The sequence below is a fragment of the Camellia sinensis genome, chromosome 1 (assembly GCF_055761805.1).
Source record: "Camellia sinensis isolate YWXY chromosome 1, ASM5576180v1, whole genome shotgun sequence".
Lineage (NCBI taxonomy): Eukaryota > Viridiplantae > Streptophyta > Magnoliopsida > Ericales > Theaceae > Camellia > Camellia sinensis.
In genome coordinates this window covers 47601315-47620681 of record NC_138961.1, presented here as the reverse complement: position 1 = coordinate 47620681, position 19367 = coordinate 47601315, and the positions used below count along the sequence as shown (strand labels likewise).

General features: G+C 35.1%; 2 protein-coding genes across 7 annotated transcripts; one reads left to right on the top strand and one right to left on the bottom strand.

Moving 5' to 3' along the window:
• The first annotated feature begins 1572 nt into the window (after window positions 1-1572).
• Window positions 1573-12046, top strand: LOC114269771 (uncharacterized). Of its 5 annotated transcripts, none has more exons than XM_028211127.2 (12): window positions 1573-1800; window positions 2306-2393; window positions 7044-7337; window positions 7611-7769; window positions 8795-8935; window positions 9066-9122; window positions 9272-9410; window positions 9663-9767; window positions 10337-10527; window positions 11095-11136; window positions 11230-11317; window positions 11466-12046. In XM_028211127.2, the coding sequence occupies exons 1-12, from the start codon at window positions 1694-1696 to the stop codon at window positions 11468-11470; spliced, it is 1416 nt and encodes a 471-aa protein (XP_028066928.2). In that variant the 5' UTR covers window positions 1573-1693; the 3' UTR covers window positions 11471-12046. The 5 variants fall into 5 exon arrangements, with proteins under 5 accessions (XP_028066928.2, XP_082733103.1, XP_028066927.2 ...); XM_082876977.1 differs by having other exon boundaries at window positions 1586-1800; window positions 9666-9767; XM_028211126.2 differs by having other exon boundaries at window positions 1586-1800; window positions 11452-11706.
• A 1376-nt stretch (window positions 12047-13422) lies between these two features.
• LOC114269772 (GDA1/CD39 nucleoside phosphatase family protein) lies at window positions 13423-19320 on the bottom strand. Of its 2 annotated transcripts, XM_028211129.2 has the most exons (4): window positions 18939-19318; window positions 15338-17445; window positions 14201-14528; window positions 13423-13710 (listed from the first exon to the last, which is right to left on the bottom strand). In XM_028211129.2, exons 2-3 carry the CDS (start codon window positions 17340-17342, stop codon window positions 14224-14226), a joined length of 2310 nt encoding a protein of 769 aa, XP_028066930.2. In that variant the 5' UTR covers window positions 17343-17445; window positions 18939-19318; the 3' UTR covers window positions 13423-13710; window positions 14201-14223. The 2 variants fall into 2 exon arrangements, with proteins under 2 accessions (XP_028066930.2, XP_028066929.2); XM_028211128.2 differs by lacking the exon at window positions 13423-13710 and having other exon boundaries at window positions 13876-14528; window positions 18939-19320.
• Between the last annotated feature and the right edge of the window lie 47 nt (window positions 19321-19367).

Sequence of the window (19367 nt, the reverse complement as noted above, 5' to 3'; positions counted from 1 at the left end):
AAGCAACCATCTAACAGCTACATAAACCCGATTTGCCCGTAAATGAAGGTGAAAAAAAGAAAAAAAACTACTAACAAGTAACAACATAGTGTAGAAAGAATAAAATATATATTATTATGAAAATAGAAAATATTATCTTAAAAATATACATGTGTGGTGCCATGGCTTATTACAGATAAATAATATATATTTTTTCAGATTACTAGTTATTGGAGATTGTAAAAATTATAAATTATAATTTTTAAAAATGCTCAAAATTTGTAAAGTCTAAATAGCCAAACCTATTGCATCCATTTATCCATTTGTATGGCTCACTTAATTTGCATCCACTAAACAGATGAACGGATATGAATTGATTTTTTTCAATCTGCTCAATTTTAAATGAATGACGGATGAGATGCCACCCAATTTACGATCACCCCTAGTTGGCCGCTTACTTTGGCACGTGTCATTATAGCATTTGGGGAATTATATAACTAAAGTCATGCTTGTTTGGTTGATTCGTGAGGCTTATTTTGAAAAGTTGATTAAAAATCACTTCTTAACTTTTAATTCATTTTCTCTCTCAAAAAAGAAAGTCAAAAAATAAAAAAAAATTAAAAATCAACTTTTAACTATCTTCTTAAAAAATTCCAGTGTGGCTGAATTATGTAGGAAGTAGACTCTTGACAAAGCTTGTTTGATTGGATTGTGAACCCCAGGATTGTCATCCGAATGGACTATTAATTCTACGGTGGGATTACGTATCCTCTTAGAGAAGGGATTGAAAAATCAATTCGATATAAAAGCTTTGTCTTTTTGTTAAATTTATAAGTAATTATTGGGCTAGATGTTATTTAGAACAAATTTGATAAAAATTTTAAATTAGACAATGGGTCGAATGATTGGCCGACAACCATCCAAATTTGCCGAAGCTACTTAAAATACATTATATAATATCAAATATTTACTAAAATTTAATATTTAGTGAAAAAGATGATGTAACTTTGGAGATACGTTAACACGAGACCATTTGAAACGTGCATTATCAATTATGGCCTCTTTTGACTATTTAAGTCTTGTTGGGAAGAGATTAATTTAGTAATTTTTTAATTATTTGACTAAAATATGAGTAATTTTAGCTTTTTATGAAAAGATATACAAAAAGTAAAGAGAAACGAGAATCTTTGATTTTTTAGTATGGATTGTTAGTTTTTTTGGCTTTTTTATTAATTTTTTGACTTGTTGGCTAAACCGGTCGCTTCACAAATGAGACCTTAGTCTTTAGTCACTTTTTTAAGTTTATAGCAAAAATTAAAAGTTGGTTTTTTTTAAGTTTAAAGACATTTGGGAAGTTAGGTTTTAACTAATGGTAAAATTATAATTTTACCTCTCATGGGTCAAGATGTGCTACATAGGTAAAATTGTAAATATTTTAAATTGAATGAAAATAATTTAATCATTTTATTATGATTTGACATCATAAATAAATATTAATTAAAAAATAAAAAATAAATTTTACTAACTTTCCAAATCACTTACAGAGAAAAATCAAAAATTTAATTAAAAATCAAAAAAATCGCTTTTTACCATGTTTACAAAACAACTGCGTTCCACGTAAAATCAAACATATAGAAGAACTGTAATCGCTTTTCTCAGAATTTCTCTTTTGCTTTCCCATCCCACCATACCATTCGAGAGAGAGAGAGAGAAAATGAAGGAGGCGAGTCTCATGGTATTGTTGTTATCTGCACTCCTACTACATTCAATCGCTGATGATGGAGCTTTCGACGTTCGCCAGCATGTCTCCACTGTTACGAGGTTCTCTCCCTTTCTCTCTCTTAATTATTTTCACCTGCATCGCATGTTGGACGATCGAATCGAACGCTATAATCACATTTAGGGTTTAGGCCTTGGTTGCGGTGAAATCTGGCGAATCAATTTAAGATCCCGAAAACTCGACGAGCAAAATTTTGAACTCTTTGTTTGGTTACTAAGAAAATTGAGACTACTTCGAAACTTGTATTCGGAAGAATAGATGATTTTTGTTTTCTCGGTCCCCAAATAAATAAAATTTCAAAATAAAAATCCAGCTTATTGTTTTCAACACAAAAAATAAATAAATAACTTAAAATATTGATCAATTTATTTCGGACTCTTTAGTAGTATTTGTTTTACAGGAATTATTGTGTATAAACGTATCCGAAGAAGATAAGAAAACGTCACACTAAACAGTTTTTTTTTTTTTTAACTTATTATTATTTGATTAATGGAAATGTTTGAATGATTACTTGTTTTTATTTATTAAATTCTTTTGGCTTGGCAGGTATGGTGTTGTGAAGGACATATCTGACAATTCGTTTGTACCTTCTAACATTCCAGACCAATGTTCTCCTATCCATTTGAATCTTGTGGTAATTCTCATTTACAACTTCAAACTGTTTATGCATATAGTTTATGTGATTGTATATTTTGACTTTGTGCTTATCCAGGTCAATTGAAAAGTAGTTTTTTTTTTTTTTTTTTTGATAAATAAAATTTATTGAAGAAAGAGCATCAAGAAGATGCTAAAGAATACAATATAGGAAACCAAAAAGACACAAATATCCAATCACATCATCAAGGAAATCTATCAAGGAAATCTAAAAACGTAAATAAATCAGGATCCACATGCCCTGACACCTAACCACACAAAACACGCAAAAATCTATCTTCTAACCAAAAATCAATTGAAATTAGTTATAGCAACATGTATCCTATTTTGTTAAGCAATGTGGATTTCATATAATAATGTGGGATGAATTTGTTGGGGATATTTCAACCCGATTCCACTAGGTCAGACCCAGCTCTTATTGTATGCAGATCTTAGTGGATGTATATATAAATTATGGGTTATTTCATGGATTAGGGTTATGAGATTAGTGTAATCTATTGTTACAGTTGAAGTGCGAAAGTATGAAAAACTTAGATTAGGGTTAAAGAGAAAGAGAGAGAATAATAAGAAGCCGCAACTTTGTTATTCAACATATGTTTTTAGGACTGGAGCATCAAAAATATTTATATGAGATACAATCTAGCCATATGACCGCAATGTGCCAATGAGATGATGATGTAGGACGAGTAGGGATTGCTTTCCTACAATTATTGAGCCCAATTTAAGTAAACTGGCAGCTACAATAATAGACTTATTTATAGGGCTGGATTTTGTGAGATTTTGTGGCTACAAAAGTATTTAAAAAAATAGGAGTTTAAGGGTTTGTAAAAAGGTAGGGTTTGGGGAATGAAAACACAAGTGTTTAGGGATAGTTGGCTGGTTGTTTTAAGCACTGTGAACAGTAACCTTGCTCGATAGAAGAAGAAGAAGAGTGAGAGAGAAGTGCTTCACCCTCACAAGGGATAGGCCAATCACACGAACACAATCTCAAATTTTCATAATATTAACTGTGCTATTGAATTATTGAGATTACACATATATTTATATGCTAAAGACTCTCCTAATTCTATAAGGAGTATTTCTCAAATTTAGAAACTAAAAATATTTAGCAACTACTAATATTCTAGACTAACTATGACTTCTAATTTTACTTCAATCATAATAGGAAACTTTAATGACTTCTAATTCTACTTCTATATCAAGATTGGAAATTTAGACTTTTGACCACTAAGATTATTTTAGACATAATAAAACCTATATATAATAACTCATTTAATAACTTGACCTAAAATAAAACCCATGGGTGACCCCTACAACCCATGTCCAACAATTATTGGAATTACCATTATACCCTTAATTACTAAAATCTACTATAATAATATAAAGACTCAAAATTATTCCACATCTTTAATTCTTGATGCCCTAAACATGCTTCATGTGAAATTCCATATTTGCTTTTTTTCTTCTTTCCATGACCTTCATCAGACGACTTGGTGTTCCTTTGGATATTTTGTTGCCATCCTTGGTCTTTTTTTTTTGGGCTGATTACTGCTCATTTTGGTGTTATGGCTGAAATAAAACCTGCTACCCCATTCTCTATGATTAAGGATGATGAGTTACCCAAATCCATTACCACTAAGAAATTAACTGGTTTGAATTATCTTGCTTGGGCCCATGCCATTAAGATTTTCTTGCATGGCAAAAAGTCACGTTTTCTTACTGAACTTCCACCGGCTGAGGATGATAAATGTTATGATGATTGGTTGAGTGAGGATTCCTATGTTATGGGGTGGCTTTGGCGTAGGCTGAGGATGATAAATGTTATGATGATTGGTTGAGTGAGGATTCCTATGTTATGGGGTGGCTTTGGCGTAGTTTGGAGCCTAATGTTGCTACTACAGTGGAATTTTGTGACACCTCTAAGGCCATCTGGGACTCCCTTGTTAGGTCATTTTCCAATCAGAGTAATGTTTCTCGAGTTTATGAGTTGTATGAGTAGATCTTTGCTATTCGGCAGTCTGGCCGTCCTCTTGCTGACTATTATAGTAGGCTTAAGACCTTGTGGGATCAATTATTGCAACACTGACCTTTTACTACTGATTTGGCTCAACAGAAGAAATATTGGGAGTTTATGATGGTATCCTTACTTTTGGGATTAGATTCTGATCTACGAGGTTTCAAAGATCAAATTCTTGCTAGTGAGACTTTACCTTCTACTGCTAATGCCTATTCTCGATTGGTGCGTTCTTCTCTAGGATAAGGTTCTTCCGTAATTGGTTCCTCTCAGCCCTTGTCCTCTTCTACCGTGATATCTAGCAGTGGTGACTGTAGGCCCCATCGGGGTAGTTTTCATGGCAGCTCTAGTCATCGTGGATCCCATATTGGTTCCCGTGGTTCTCGTGGTGGTCATTATTCTCATGGATCACGTGGTGGTGGTGGACGTGGTACTAGTTCTATGTCCCGTGGTGATTGAACGTGTACTCATTGTGGTTCTTTGGGTCATTTTGAACCTCGGTGTTGGCAAAAGTATGGTAAACTTGATCATGTGAAGCAGGTTATGGATACTCCATCCTCTTTGTCAACTCCCTCTCCATCTGGTCCAGGTGCTTCCCCAGCTGATTCTGATGATGCACTTAGCACTCAGATTAGCGAGCATATTGAGATAGTCAATTCTCTCCATACTACTCTTCCTTCATCCTCTACTGCTACATTGGCTAGCTCAGTTAATATTGCATGTATGGCTCAATCCCCCCAACCTTGGCTTCTAGACTCTGGCGCTAGTTTCCATATCTCTGGTAATTCTTCTCTTTTTCATTCTCTTCGTCCAGTTACCCGTAATATTAGACTCGTTGATGGTTCCTCTCGACCTATTAGTGGCCAAGGCACTCTTTAACCCTCTTCATCTCTCTCCTTACCCTCTAGTCTCTATGTTACCTCTATTCCCTTTAATTGCTTTCTGTGAGTAAATTAACTAAAGCTCTAAATTGCTCTGATACCAAGTTGAAGTGCAAAAGTATAAAAAAACTTAGATTAGGGTTAAAGAGAAAGAGAGAAAATAATAAGAAGCAGCAACTTTGTTATTCAACATATCTTTTTAGGACTGGAGCATCAGAAATATTTATATGAGATACAATCTAGCCATATGATACCCTTACTCAACATAAACACACACATTCTAACAGTTACAATCAGCTTTGAGAGAGATATCCACCCTCGTATTTTCTCCTCCTTTCGATAGTAAACCCTCTGCCATTCTTTGCCTATGGACATAGGCTTGTAGCCGAACCACGTATATCTTTGTATGATTGCTTGTCTTACGTTCTTGTTTTCGTTTATTCCATCATATCGGAATTTATTCTAGTTATTCTAGACGTGTCAATGAGGTGGGCATACTAATGCTGACATCAATGGGTGTGCTAAACAAAGTCTTTACGTGCTTGATGCTTTGAGAATATATCAATCTTGGGTGTTTGGAAAATAGGTTATGTTTTGTTAAAGTTTTCATTCATAGGACCAATGATTGATGCTCAAATCAGATGATGTATCAAAAATATTTTAGTTGTCGTTGATGCTTTGAGAATACTTTTTTTTGATAAATTGATGCTTTGAGAATACTTGAACTGTTTTCTGCCATTGACTAACCAAGAACTTCATAATCTAGAGTTTTGGAACCTCTGGTGGAGAAGCTGCAAAGGACAATTATCTAACAGTTGCATATCAAAGAATCTGACATAAATTTGTTTCATCAGAGAAAAAAACAGTAGAGAAAAAGACTTTTAAGTTTGGATTTCTTGTGATCTTTAACATATTAAAGCTATATTTCAACACTGAATTGTTCTTCATATGGATGTAGAGCCACATAAGTCTTTCCAAATAGGCTGAGACTCATTGTGAATTCCGTGTGTTTGTTCAGAATCACCTTTGATCATTTTCTTTAAGAGCTGTGTTTGTGCATAGCATTTGGAGTTGAGGGGTTTAAATTTGTGAGTGTTGTTTGTAGTAATTCTCAAGTGTATGTGTGTAGTAAGTCTTTTCCGCAAATCTTTTTGAGAGAAAGAAACTAATGCAAAGAACATAGAGATTTCCTCAGAAAGAAAGAAATAAAAAAAAGGCAGAACAAATAAAAAAGGAAAATGCCTCCAGAAAAACTAAAGCAGCCTAACAGTCCCATATTCCTCTAGAGTAAATTAACCATTATACATGGTCATATTGTACAGATTTTTCTTTTTCATCCTGCTTTGAAGGCAAATTTTATGTTTTTTTGGAGCTCGTACGTTTGCTACAATTATCAAGTAGAAGCAAGTGGTCAGTCAAAATGTGCCACTTGTTACAATTGTTTTCTTAGCTAGCATGTATGTTCTGGACATTTTTAAAAATATGTATGTTTATGTTTTGGACACTAGAAAATTGGCACGACTTTGTTGGAAAGCTGAAAATTGTTTGGCTTGTGGTTATGCAATTTGCGAAAACATCTTGTTGCTTGCATATTTTTATCAAGGTTTCTATGGAGTCTTCCAATGCTGCCATTATGGTTTCTATTGTTTGTGCTATGTTCAGCTTGCAATGTTGTGTTATACCAAGTGTTCTATTAAAAGTATACTTTTCATTAGTCAAAATTTTGGTATCCCAGGCGAGGCATGGAACTCGTGCTCCAACCAAGAAAAAGTTAAAAGAGTTAAATGATTTAGCCATGCGTATGGAAGTTCTTCTACAAGACGCAAAAGAGCAGAAGTTGGCTTTGCAGAAAGTTCCTGCCTGGTTTCGAGGATGGAAATCTCCTTGGCAAGGGAAGCTCAAGGGTGGTGAATTAATTAGTGAAGGAGAAGATGAACTGTATAATCTGGGGATCAGAACCAGAGACAAATTTCCACAACTGTTTAACGAGGATTACGACCCGGATGTGTATGCAATAAAGGCAACTCAGGTAGGCCACATCCTACTTTTCCTTCTATTCACTTTTGCAAATGGCTGGCTTTAGTGATGATAATTCATAGGAGGTTTCAGCCAATTGTTCTATCTATTGCCTCATTACCATAAATTCTGTTTGGTCAAGTTTCCACTGAAATTTTTTTGATCAATCAAAAGGCTGATTGCATCACACTAACTGTGATATTACATTTTTATGTAAAATTTTCACTTGCTTTTAGGATTCATTATTCTTATACATCTCTTTTTCTTTGCCATGAATCATGAATAGATTCCTCGGGCATCAGCTAGTGCTGTAGCATTTGGCATGGGGCTATTTAGTGGGAGGGGAAATCTTGGACCAGGGCGCCATCGAGCTTTTGCAGTAACCAGCGAAAGCCGTGCAAGTGATATATGGCTAAGATTCCATGATTGTTGTCAGAACTACAAGGTACATGGTACTCTCGGCATAGCTTATACCTAAAGAATTACACGTAGTTACATACATTGACATATTTGCTCTCACTCTTATGTAGTTGAGGTTTGCTTTTTTAATTTTCAATTTGGATGCTTGAACTCTAGTAACTTGTGATATCTATTGAATGCTCATGAAAACATGGAGGCAACTAGGGAAAGGGTTTCCTCGAAAAGAGTTCTTGGTTACTGTATGTGAGATTATCATTTGACACTGACTTGAGTGGTCATACATATGGCCTGATACTATCATCCAGTACATAGCAGAGTACTATTGTCTTTATAATCACAAAACAAAGCTTTTCATTTGATTTTTGTAGCTGCTGAATTCAAATCACATGATAATGGATATTTTAAATCCTTGTCGAAAACCATTGAATTACTTGACTTCCTCCTACTGGTCGTGGTAAAAAAATAGTGGTATTAAACTGCATGCTTGGATGTCGTGGATAAAAGAATATATGTCCCCAAGCTGGTGGCATAAACCCATGGGAATCAGCTTCGTAAGCGAGCCTTGTACTCTGAATACAACATTATTTTTCTATTAAGTTGCATGCTAACACCCACATGTATAAGCTTATTAACAAGTGGGTAATGCATCCATGTTAACAAATTGGGATTGGGAATCTCTCAAAAACCACAACTATATGTTTTTGTTACTTATTTACCTTTAAATGTCTTTTCAGGCTTCTCTTATTATTATGGATGGTTCACCATTAATATATTGGTTTTAACATAGTTATTTGGTGGGTACCTTACTTACCAAATAAATATGTATTTACATTTAGAAGGGAAGTAAACCTTAAGTTTTTGGGTGATTCCTTTTTGTGCTGATCTTTATGCATTTTGTACTAGGAAATTGAAATTAAACTTTGTACGGGTGGATAATAAGCTTAGGGAACCTATATTGGATGAAATTTTATGCATTAGTGAGGCATTATGAGCTGAATTTTACAATACATGATACTTCTTTGGTTTTATCGTGTATATCTCTGAATGCAGGCCTTTAGAAAAAGTCAGGAGCCTGCCGTTCATAAGCTTAAGGAACCTGCCTTGGATGAAATTACGCATGCATTAGTGAGGCGTTACGATCTGAATTTTACAAGACAAGATACATCTTCTCTCTGGTTTTTGTGCAAACAGGTGATTGTTTCTTTCCTTTCCTTTCCTTTCCTTTCTTCTCTTTCATTTTCTTTCTTTCTCTGAGAATTCTAAACAGTCTATGTGATTGCGATTCCTTTGTAATTGTTCGTTTGAATTTTCAATTTGGCAGGAAGCATCCTTATTGAATATAACTGATCAAGCTTGTGCTCTGTTCACTCCATCTGAGGTATGTAGCTTTGGTACTTACATACCATGGGATCTATTGTTCCTGTATATGTTATGCACTGATAAGTGCAAATTGTGTATGTTATCAGTTCATGCTTTGTTTCTTGCTCATTGTGCACTTGCTAACTTGCCAAATATAAACATTTTTAGGTTGTTTTACTGGAGTGGACAGATGATTTGGAGCTGTTCATATTAAAGGGTTATGGTAATGCATTAAACTACCGGATGGGAGTGCCATTGCTTGAAGATGTTGTTCAGTCCATGGAACAAGCTATTAAGGGTAAAGAAGGTTAGATAAACCACAACAATTTCATATTATTGTCATATTATTTTTCACTGTCTTTGTGGTTATTTGCTATTAATGCTATGGCATGTATTTCAAAACTAGGAGTTAATTCCCACATTGTGGCATCTATTTCAAAACTTATCTGAAAATTAATTGTTTTATAAACTTATAATTGAAATCTTCATGGCTAATGCTGGGGGAAAAAATAAAGGTATCTTCTGCTTCGTTCATAATTTATACCTTCTGTTATTGTAGAAGAACATGCTCCTGGCAGTTATGAAAAGGCAAGACTGCGGTTTGCTCATGCAGAAACTCTGCTTCCATTCTCATGTCTGATTGGGCTCTTTCTTGAAGGATCCGGTGAGTGCTTTTCATTCTCGTATTTCTAAAAAGCAGACACGACACAAACACAGACATGCTGACACGTAAATTTTTAAAAAATGTAGGACACGACACGTGGGGGACACGTACAAAATATATAATTTTATATATTTATTATGTCATATATAAGGATAATAATTATTATATGAATATTTTAGCCAAAGATAATAATTTTAAAAGTCTAAAGGAGGAGAATATGTATAAATTTACATTATTTTCGTTTTATCATTGGATTACAAGTTATTTTATTCAAACTTGTAATATGATTCATGTGTGTCCAAGTGTCCGATGAGTGTTGTGTCGTGTCGGTTTGTGTAGTGTCCATGCTTCTTAGTTATATTTGAATCTCTATATATGATGGCACATGCATGCATTTCTTTTTTTCCTTTAGATTTCTTGTCCCTTTTTTTTTCCCTTTGGATCTGGGGCAAATCATAAATAAGCATTTGATCCAGTATGCCAGCTGTCCCATTGTGTTTCTACTTTACCTGTATGACTTCTGCTTTTATGTTGTCTTCTCAGTAAGCATTATTTGTTGAATATTTCAGATTTTGAAAAAATACAAAAGGAACAACCCTTGCAACTCCCTCCAAAGCCACCTCAGAGAAGAAATTGGAGGGGCAGTGTGGTGACGCCTTTTGGTGGCAATAATATGATGGTACTTTATAGTTGTCCAGCTAAGTCTTCAAGCAAGTACTTTGTGCAAGTACTGCATAATGAACATCCCGTTCCAATGCCAGTAAGCTTTTGTTGACTAAATTCTTGAAATTTCATAGATTCTTATTCCTCATATTTATATATTTATTAATTTTTAGTTTATTTTTCGATTGATGATATTGAAGTAGCCGTCTATCATGACTAGCAATTACAATTATTATTATTATTTGGGTTTTCATTTTTCTTTCAGTTGTATGGGGAGCACCCTATGATGGATTGTAGATGATTTGATTAGAAATAGCTCACTTCCTATTGCATGTTGGCAAAATTTATTTGCAGCTTATTTAGCTTCAAATTTGAAATTTACATTGAAAAGTTACAATGTTGGGTAAAAAATTCAGATTTTCAGCTTATTTGCTTTTTCAGCTCAAAAAGGTAACTTTTTTTAAGCCGCAAATTTGTTTTCCCAAACGGGCTAATATGCATGTATGGACTTTGAAATTTACTGTCTCAATCCTAAGTTATTTTCTCTATTAGTTAATTTTTATAGGGTCTCTAATATTTCAACTTGTGAAACTTGGCATGCCCCATTATGGCTTTCTTTTTATATTTCGAAGCTTTTAATTATGTTTTGTGTTTCCATAAATAGGGCTGTGACAATTCTGATTTCTGTCCATTTGAAGTTTTCAAGGTATTAATGTTTTATTCGCACTTGAGAATTCACTTGCAAAATTGATGACTTCTCTCTTGTTTGTTGAGAAACTTGCTTTGCTTTTTTCTACAGGAAAGAATAGTTGCCCCTCATTTAAAGCACGAGTACAATACAATCTGTAATTTGAAGTCGGAAAACCCAGAGCCGATGGCTCTCACCAGTAAGTTATCACAAATGTTTCGTTGGCTCTTCTCACAAATGAGCGATGACACACGGTCTCCCAAAGTAGATCTATAGCGTTAATTTTTCAAAGAAACTGAGAAATTAACTATGTTTTTTTTTTCCTTCTTGTGGCCATGCCTTCTTAGCTTAATTTTCAGATGCGGGACTGCTGCCCCTAGCACCGTTTCATTTTCTTTCAAGCCGTAGCTCACACAACTGGTTACACTCGCTATCTGGTCCTAAGGTTCTAACTGTGGGGCATATCGGATGAGATATGATCATTCAATTGCTTGTTCTTGTATATGATTCGAGGGATCAAGAAGTTATAAATCTTGTATACAGATTGTCCCGGTGGCTTTTTACTTACCTGTTTCTCTTTTTGTTTAATCTGATTGCCTCTTTAGATTGATGTGCTCATGGAAGTTGAACTTTTTAGTAGGCCCTAATTCTGATATCAAACTTCCGGATTATATGCATAATTGTCCATAGGTGAACATTATCCACCTCTTCATTGATTTCACGTTAGACAAGGGGTCCATTACTTTGGAAGAATCAATGGAAAATGTGAAGTAATGTTCACCTACTATGGGTGAACAAAATCGAACGTATTATTTATAATTGGCGTGATGTTGTGTAATTGACTCGTGATAAATGTTCCTCTTGTGCACTTATCTTTTACGCTATATTTGAATATTTGATTTATTAAGGAAAAAGAAAATTAATTCCATTTTGTTCTTATCTTTTTCTTTTTTTTTTTCCTTCTTTATATTATTCACAAATTCATGATAGAGATAGAGATAGAGATAGATGACCAATAGCCTAGGAGTTGGTACATCTCAGTGTGCATTTTGTTTTTGACCAAATCATGTCAAGGTACGATACAGACTAACATTGGAATGCTTGGTAAAACAACAAAAAAAGGAATGGTGTTTTTTTTTTTTTTTTTGAAGGTTGAAATTTAATTATTAAGAAAATTAAGTGAAAGTATTCCTTTCACAGTTTTCAAATAATAATTATTTTTTATTTATTTAAATTATTTATACTTCATAAGTAATTAGTTAGAGTAGACACTAAACAAACTTGTAATGACTTATTACAAATAATAATGCCTTCGTTTGCGAAGTTGATTGGTTTTTTGATTTTTTTAACTTGGGTTAGAAAGTCTCGTTTGTGATAAGATTTTTAATTTTTTTTTTATTTTTGTAAGAGAAAAAATAAAATGATTATCGTTTAGAGGTGGTGACATTTTATTTTTTTAATAATTTAGTTTATTTTATCTGTTTATGACTAAAATAGTCTCAACTTCACATGCCAAACATAGCTGATAATAAATTGCTTAGTGCCTAGATTTGTACAGACTGCTCGCAAGTCGTTGATAAATTTTTGCTTCGGTTCATAGAAATGCAATTGGGCACAAGAAAATTTCCATGGTCAGTGCTCCAGTGAAAGCCTCTCAAATAGGATGATTAAAAATTGTGGGTTAGTGTATGTGTTAACCGCTAAAAAAGGGTAAAAGATTTGGACTAGTTTAGTTGGTCTCTCAAAATATTTTTTTAGAGAAAAAAATTTTAAAATATGTTTGGTTAAAAAAAAAAAATTCAAAAAATTCAAAATCACTTTTCTCATTCTTTGATTAGAGTATAATGTTTTATTGTATGTGTAATTCAAATGTGGAGAAATTTTTATGATCATCCCCATGATATTTTTTTTATAATCCCTAACATTACTCATGAAAAGTATATGTAATATTTCCTACTAAATTACACTAACCTCTCCAGATATTTGAAAAAAAAAAAATTCAATATAATACACCTCACAGTTTTGACATCCTCCATTTTAGTAATTTTAAGAGATCGGAAGTACTGCCAATGACGAGAAGACACAAAGATAAACATTGTATGATATATATTTCAATATAAAATAGATGACATCGTTTTTCCGTTGATATAATTAACGAATTACTAAAAAAAAACAAATTAAGTGTTATATGAATTAAAACTTTAAAAATAATATACCTATCTCCGTTCGAATCATTTTTAGTAAGCCTCTAGTATGACACTGGAAGGATCAATAATCACATTTCGCATGGACAACAAACAATTATTACCCATCAAAAATTTTAGTTTTTCATTCAGCTTCAACTCCAACTATTTACCATCAAACAAATTAAGGTAACATTGTTCATTAGGTCAAACAAATCTGGTTTAGTCACCTACTGTCCTTGGCTGTCAGATCAGACAGATTCTTGTCAAGATGAATCCATCGTGCAGACCTGATCCGGTTGATTGGGTAAGGTTGATTGGGTAAGATGTCACAGCTTCAACATGTCCTTCAATATGAGAAATGGCTTCACACACATGAAATATCCCACCAGAGGGCAGTAAAAATTTCCTGGGATTTGACAAATAAAAGCTTGCTTAGGCCAAATGATCTTTTAAGGGAATCCAGTTGATTGAATCTCTTGCCATGGATTCAATTCGATTCTAAAGACAAATAATATCATCATCGCGCCCACAACCTTCTAATTGACAAAAACTAAGTAACACTGATAACAAGTAAAGAAACAAACGAAATTTCATTTGATGTAATGTATGTGGAACTCATAATCCTTGAATTCAAAACCCAAGACAGGTTCTTCATAATTCTTTCACTATACCCACCAAAAGAAAGGAGCTTAATTTGTGAAACCATTTCTTACATAAACCAAGCAGTCAGTGATATATTTGGAGATCGTTAGAAAACTTAGACGAACAAGTCAAAGATCCAACTCTGAAATGTAAAGTTAATATAGCTTAAAGAGTTCTATATGGTACAAAAAAGAATGTGCCGTCACTTTTCTTCTATGTAAGATATAATTTGAAGATGAATTAGGTGAGTGTACCAAAATTTCTTCGGGAGTTTGCTTTAAACTTTCACCAAGTGTGCTTCTGCCAGAGAAGAATTGAGATCTTCTCGAGACTGTGATCTCCTGCTCTGAAGGTGCATCTGACTTCTGTGAGGGGGCCAGAAAGAAGCCATGCTACTATTTTCAAATTGCATCTGCCCCAAGCTACCTGATGAATAACTATGCACGAAACTGCTAGTAGATGGGTACAAGGAAGATTCTGTGAGCTGAATGCTGCTTCCGCTGAAGCCATGACTCGTTCCGAACGGTCTCTGTTGGGCGTCTGCAACTGTTGGGCTTAGTGGCATCTTTACTCTTCCATCCCCTGGAAAACCAGAATCAACATCGACATTGCCTAAAAATATTAGATAAATGAAAACAAAAACCACAACAAGAAGCCAGGGCATTCCCTAAGCTAACAATTACATTGGAAAAACAAATCCATGAATGATTCGAGGGGAGAACTCCAAGCACAAATTAGAGTCCCAGAGGTCTGATTGTTCTCAATGTTATTCCAAGAAGAAACTCTCCATCTCGTGTCCACTACCCGGCTGAGAACAAAGAAACTTACAGATTAAGAATAAATTCTCCGTGTTAATTGACAATCTGGCTCATACATTAACAGTACATTAACAGTAGTCCAACATTTTGGGCACATTAAAGAAAAAGTCATTTACTAAAGAAAAATCATCTGGGATGAAGCAATTTATCTGTCAACGTTTTTATCCATGCCCAGACAAAATGTTGTAATCCACAACTCTAGAGTCTTGACACGCAGGACAATTGCAGAAACTAACATAACTTCCAGGGGTCTGGCTTTTCAGTTGGATATTACTTAACAATTTAAATTGTCTAGATTGTCGGCACTATCAATACAAACTTTGGCCTCATCATATGATGTTTATGTTGGTACAAGGAAATTCCTCCACAAGGGAAATCTAGAAGTGTCACGAGGTCAGAACGTTGATAATATTCCCTTATCAGCATGAGAGACACATTATTTATCCAATGATAATTAGCAGAAAAATACAAGCAAAAACACATAGTATTTCATTAACTGGCAAAAATATTACAACAGCGTAAAACTTCCATAATTTTCTCTGCATAAGTCACATATCATGTAGAAGTGTTTACCTGAACTTACGGGACTCCAACGTTGAAACCGGAAAGGACTTGAAATATTGAGAACAGAAGTAGATGATGCACTGTTATGCCCAAAGAGGGGAAGAAATGGTCTACGGAAAAATCTTGGCACCCAATTGGCAACACATGACAATGCACAAACTAGGAAAAACAGTGAAACAAATAAAATGGCTAAAAGAATGACTGGGTTTATCTTCATCTCAAGTATTTCATAACTGTGAAGCTCTGATCTGGTTAAAATTGCCTTCCCAGCTTCCAATAGGGCAACCCCAAGGGTCCAAGTAATACTTCCAGAACCAATAATGACTTGGTTATCTGTAATGTGTAAGCCCTCTCTTAACAGCAACACAGTGTATGGTGCCCTAAAACAATATTGTTCTATAAAGGGCTGAGGAGGAACGCTGTTCTTTGCAATGTCCCAAGTTCTTTCGCAAAACTCCCTACCCTTCTCTAACACATCATCAAGTGTAGCATCGGAACTCAAGTTAAAAAAACGGTACACCACAAAAAAGCCAGACATTGCATAAAATTGGCCATAAGGACGAGGCAGATTATCGGCAAGAGCACAAGGCTGCAACTCACAATCCATTCCTGGACTTAGATCTGACCATTCAGACAAATTCACAGCAACTTTTGCAAGTTCCCTGCATTCTTCCCATTTTGGTGCACCAATAAGTTGGATGGGAATTCCTTGCTTTCCCCCTTTACCCAAAACTTTTCCACCACTCACAGGACTCCCACTTGAATCGAAAATAGAAGCACACTGAGAACAGAAGTATTGCTCTTTGTAACCAGTTTGCAGGCAAGGATGTTTGATTTCAATGTGTCCACCAGCTAGATCTGCATTAGTAATTTCAGGAAGCTTCTTGACAAGATGAACAACGGACTTGTCAAAAGCATCATTCAAACCGTAGCCTGAGAGCGAATAGGCACTGAGATGATGTTTAACAGGACCAATGCTCAGCTGTAAACTAGTTTCGTCACGCACATGTTCCTTACTCTCAAAAGTAACTTGCAAGGACGAGCCTCCCAAGTCAAGTGCACCATACGTAGCTTTTTTGGGGATGGCCCCCAAGACTTCAGTGTGGTAGTTCAAAGCTATCCATCCATAATAGGCTTCCTCCATGCCACTGATAATCTTAACCCACCCTCTCTCACACCAGAAGGGTGAACTCTTCAAAATGGACCACGCATTGTTAAGAAGCCATTGTGAGTCTGAACTTGGCAGCCTGCGAACCCCTGCTGTAGCATAAAGGAACAGAGAAGTGGTCTTGTGTGCATGCTCGGGAATTTGTTTCTTGGCCCACTGAATAAGTGGTTTTATTGCTTTCCTCAAGCCAGATATGTTGTGCACCAACTTGTCAAAGCCAGGTTCAGTCTCCATTCGGTTATAAGCACGCCCACTCCGTAGACTAGGTTTTCTCTGAAGACCTTCTTCTGGTAATGATCTCAACAAAATAGGGAGACTGCCATCCTTCTTGTAATTTACAGATGCCTGATATACAAAAACCCGGGTACCAGTGCTACCACAATCGAGTACAACGTAGAACTTGGATGTTCCTTGAGACCAATTGGAATAAAAAAACAGTAATGTATATATAAGAACAGCAAATAACAGTAGGCACAGTAGAACCACGACCACACGCGCCCACTTCTTTCGTGCAAGGGGACTTCCTGGTGATGCCTTCTCCTTGGAAAAACTTGACCCAGCATTTCCTCTCTGTAAGAGATTAGGCTGTTTTGCATGGATCAAACTCTCATCAATTCCCGAGTTAAGATCACTTTCTGGATCAAGTCGACGATAAGTGGAGAAATCTTGGAGAGAAGATGAAAGTCTCAAATTATTCTTCTGTCCCGAGTTGGCAAAACCATAACCATAAACAGAATTTGATGGAGGCAGCAATCCAGATGATACATATGGCAAGGTTGAGGATTTTGGGGCTGATAAACGACTAGCTGCAGCAGACAAAACCTCAGCAATTCTACTAAAAACCATGTCTGCAGAAGTATACAACTGGTGGACCGACTAATATTTCATTCCCATAGCTTTGATGCATAAATATGTGAAGGGACTTACTTCCCGTCTTTCCATGGTACAACTGAGTTCATACAAGAAATAAGTTAAAACGATAGCTCAATTTTCTGTGCGTTATTATGCATTACACGCACAGAACTAGCAGCAGTGATTAGCATTTAGCTTTTTGCAAATGATAAGATGAAAACAAATTAGGCACACAACACAAACTGAAGTCAAGCTAACAAGCCTCGCTTTATGCTGGGACTTAAGAAACAACCCAATGTTATAGTTATTTTGATCCTTTAAATGCCAAAAGAGAACACACCTTTCCTAGAAATGTTGATGTTGTAAAATACCATGTTATGAAGCAACTAAACAAACTGATAATTCTATTCAATTTTCAACTTTAAAGAGCTTTTAATCACTTACAACAGGCTATGAACAGATTATTTTAGTAACTTTTTGACTTTTAACGAAAAGATGTGTAGAAAAGTAGAGAGAGTAATATGACAACTTATAATGACTTTTTGACTTTTTAGCTAAAACAGAAGATTGCCAAACGAGGCCTTAATTTTCAGAGCTGTGGTAGGGGATAACCGTTCATGTGTGCCCCTCGCCAGGTTTTCAGAAGTTCTCATCCCAAATTGAATTCAGACGTCATATATGTCTCACATTTAAAAAGCCAATGACCCATTAACTTTTTGACGAATTTTATTCTATTTTTACAAATTTAACAGTAGTAGAATAAATTTTGGCATACTAAATGTAATTGCATCACTTCTGTTACTTGCACAGGGGTAACTATGGAACCACTGATTCTTTGTACCAAATATGCCCTTTAAAATTCCTTGTGAAAAGCAACGATATAAAAGAAACTAATTGCATCTATAATTTCTTGATATATCTAATGGAAGTCGTAAATGGGAATGTAGTAGCACTGTCTCTTCGCATACTGCACTGGTTCATTATTACCCCCTTTAACAATTTGCAAAGCCTTTGACAGTGAATTGCAATTTACAACACAAATCAAATGCATACCCTAAATTATCAAAATAGGTATCCCTCTCTCTAATTATTATATACTCAATTTCCCCAAAGTAACATTAGAAGATTAATACAATGATGAATCAGAGTTTTCACCATGAAATCTAAGCCACCGACCACATGAATTTCAAAGGAAGATTCTTTTTCAAACTCCTTTTCTACTGACCAATATTAAACAGACCATCTAAACATATGCACCACCATAACAAGATCAAACGCATACTTCAATCTCTTGTTTACGTTTATTATTGTCATTAACATCTCCATGTTATCCCAATGTGTGTTTTCAATTTTAGTGATTTGTCAATGAAATAAAACAAAAAAAAAATCTAAACTTTCTAGTTACATTTTTCAAAACTATCAAGAGTTTACAAATTAAAGTGAACATAGATAAGAAATTCAAATTTCCAGATCGCTTAGAAAGGGTTTATTATCGAAAATTTATCCACAATTAGAGGGGAAAAAAAAAAGAGTAAATCAATTCAAAATTTGAGAGAGAGAGAGAGAGAGAGAGAGAGAGGATGAACTTACAGAAGGAAAGTGTGGTGTTGATGAGGGGATTCGATGGGGGATTTGGTTGGGAAGAAGAGAGAGAGTAGGTGGGCGGGAGAGAGAGAGAGAGATAGATAGATCACGAGAAGCATCAATGGGGGGTTTTGAGAGAATATCACCAAACCGAGACTTGCTCTTGCTGTGGACCCACAGACCATGCAAGATCGATGAAGCGTTTTTCAATAGAGTGTGGATCCGAATAGGGGTATTATTAGTTTCTCGGGAAACAAACACCGACTAGTTTTTTTCCCGTGTTGAACAACTCCAGCATTTCTCTCTCCGTCTCTCTCTCTCTCTCTCTCTCTACTTCTGCGGGGACCCATTTTTCACTCTTAACGCAAAGTTTTTGAAATTTCTTTTTAATTATTTTTTATTTTTTTATTTGCTTTTACTTTTAGGGAATGCACT

What these genes read in the sequence shown, in the direction of transcription:
- LOC114269771 (XM_028211123.2), top strand. Translation starts at nt 1,694, where the DNA reads ATGAAGGAGGCGAGTCTCATGGTATTGTTGTTATCTGCACTCCTACTA. An exon ending in CTATCCATTTGAATCTTGTG is followed by an intron (nt 2,394 to 7,043) that starts GTAATTCTCATT and finishes TTGGTATCCCAG; the next exon opens with GCGAGGCATGGAACTCGTGC. An exon ending in ATGCAATAAAGGCAACTCAG is followed by an intron (nt 7,338 to 7,610) that starts GTAGGCCACATC and finishes AATCATGAATAG; the next exon opens with ATTCCTCGGGCATCAGCTAG.
- LOC114269772 (XM_028211128.2), bottom strand. Translation starts at nt 17,342, where the DNA reads ATGGTTTTTAGTAGAATTGCTGAGGTTTTGTCTGCTGCAGCTAGTCGT. An exon ending in TTGGAGTCCCGTAAGTTCAG is followed by an intron (nt 14,529 to 15,337) that starts GTAAACACTTCT and finishes CTGGTTTTCCAG; the next exon opens with GGGATGGAAGAGTAAAGATG.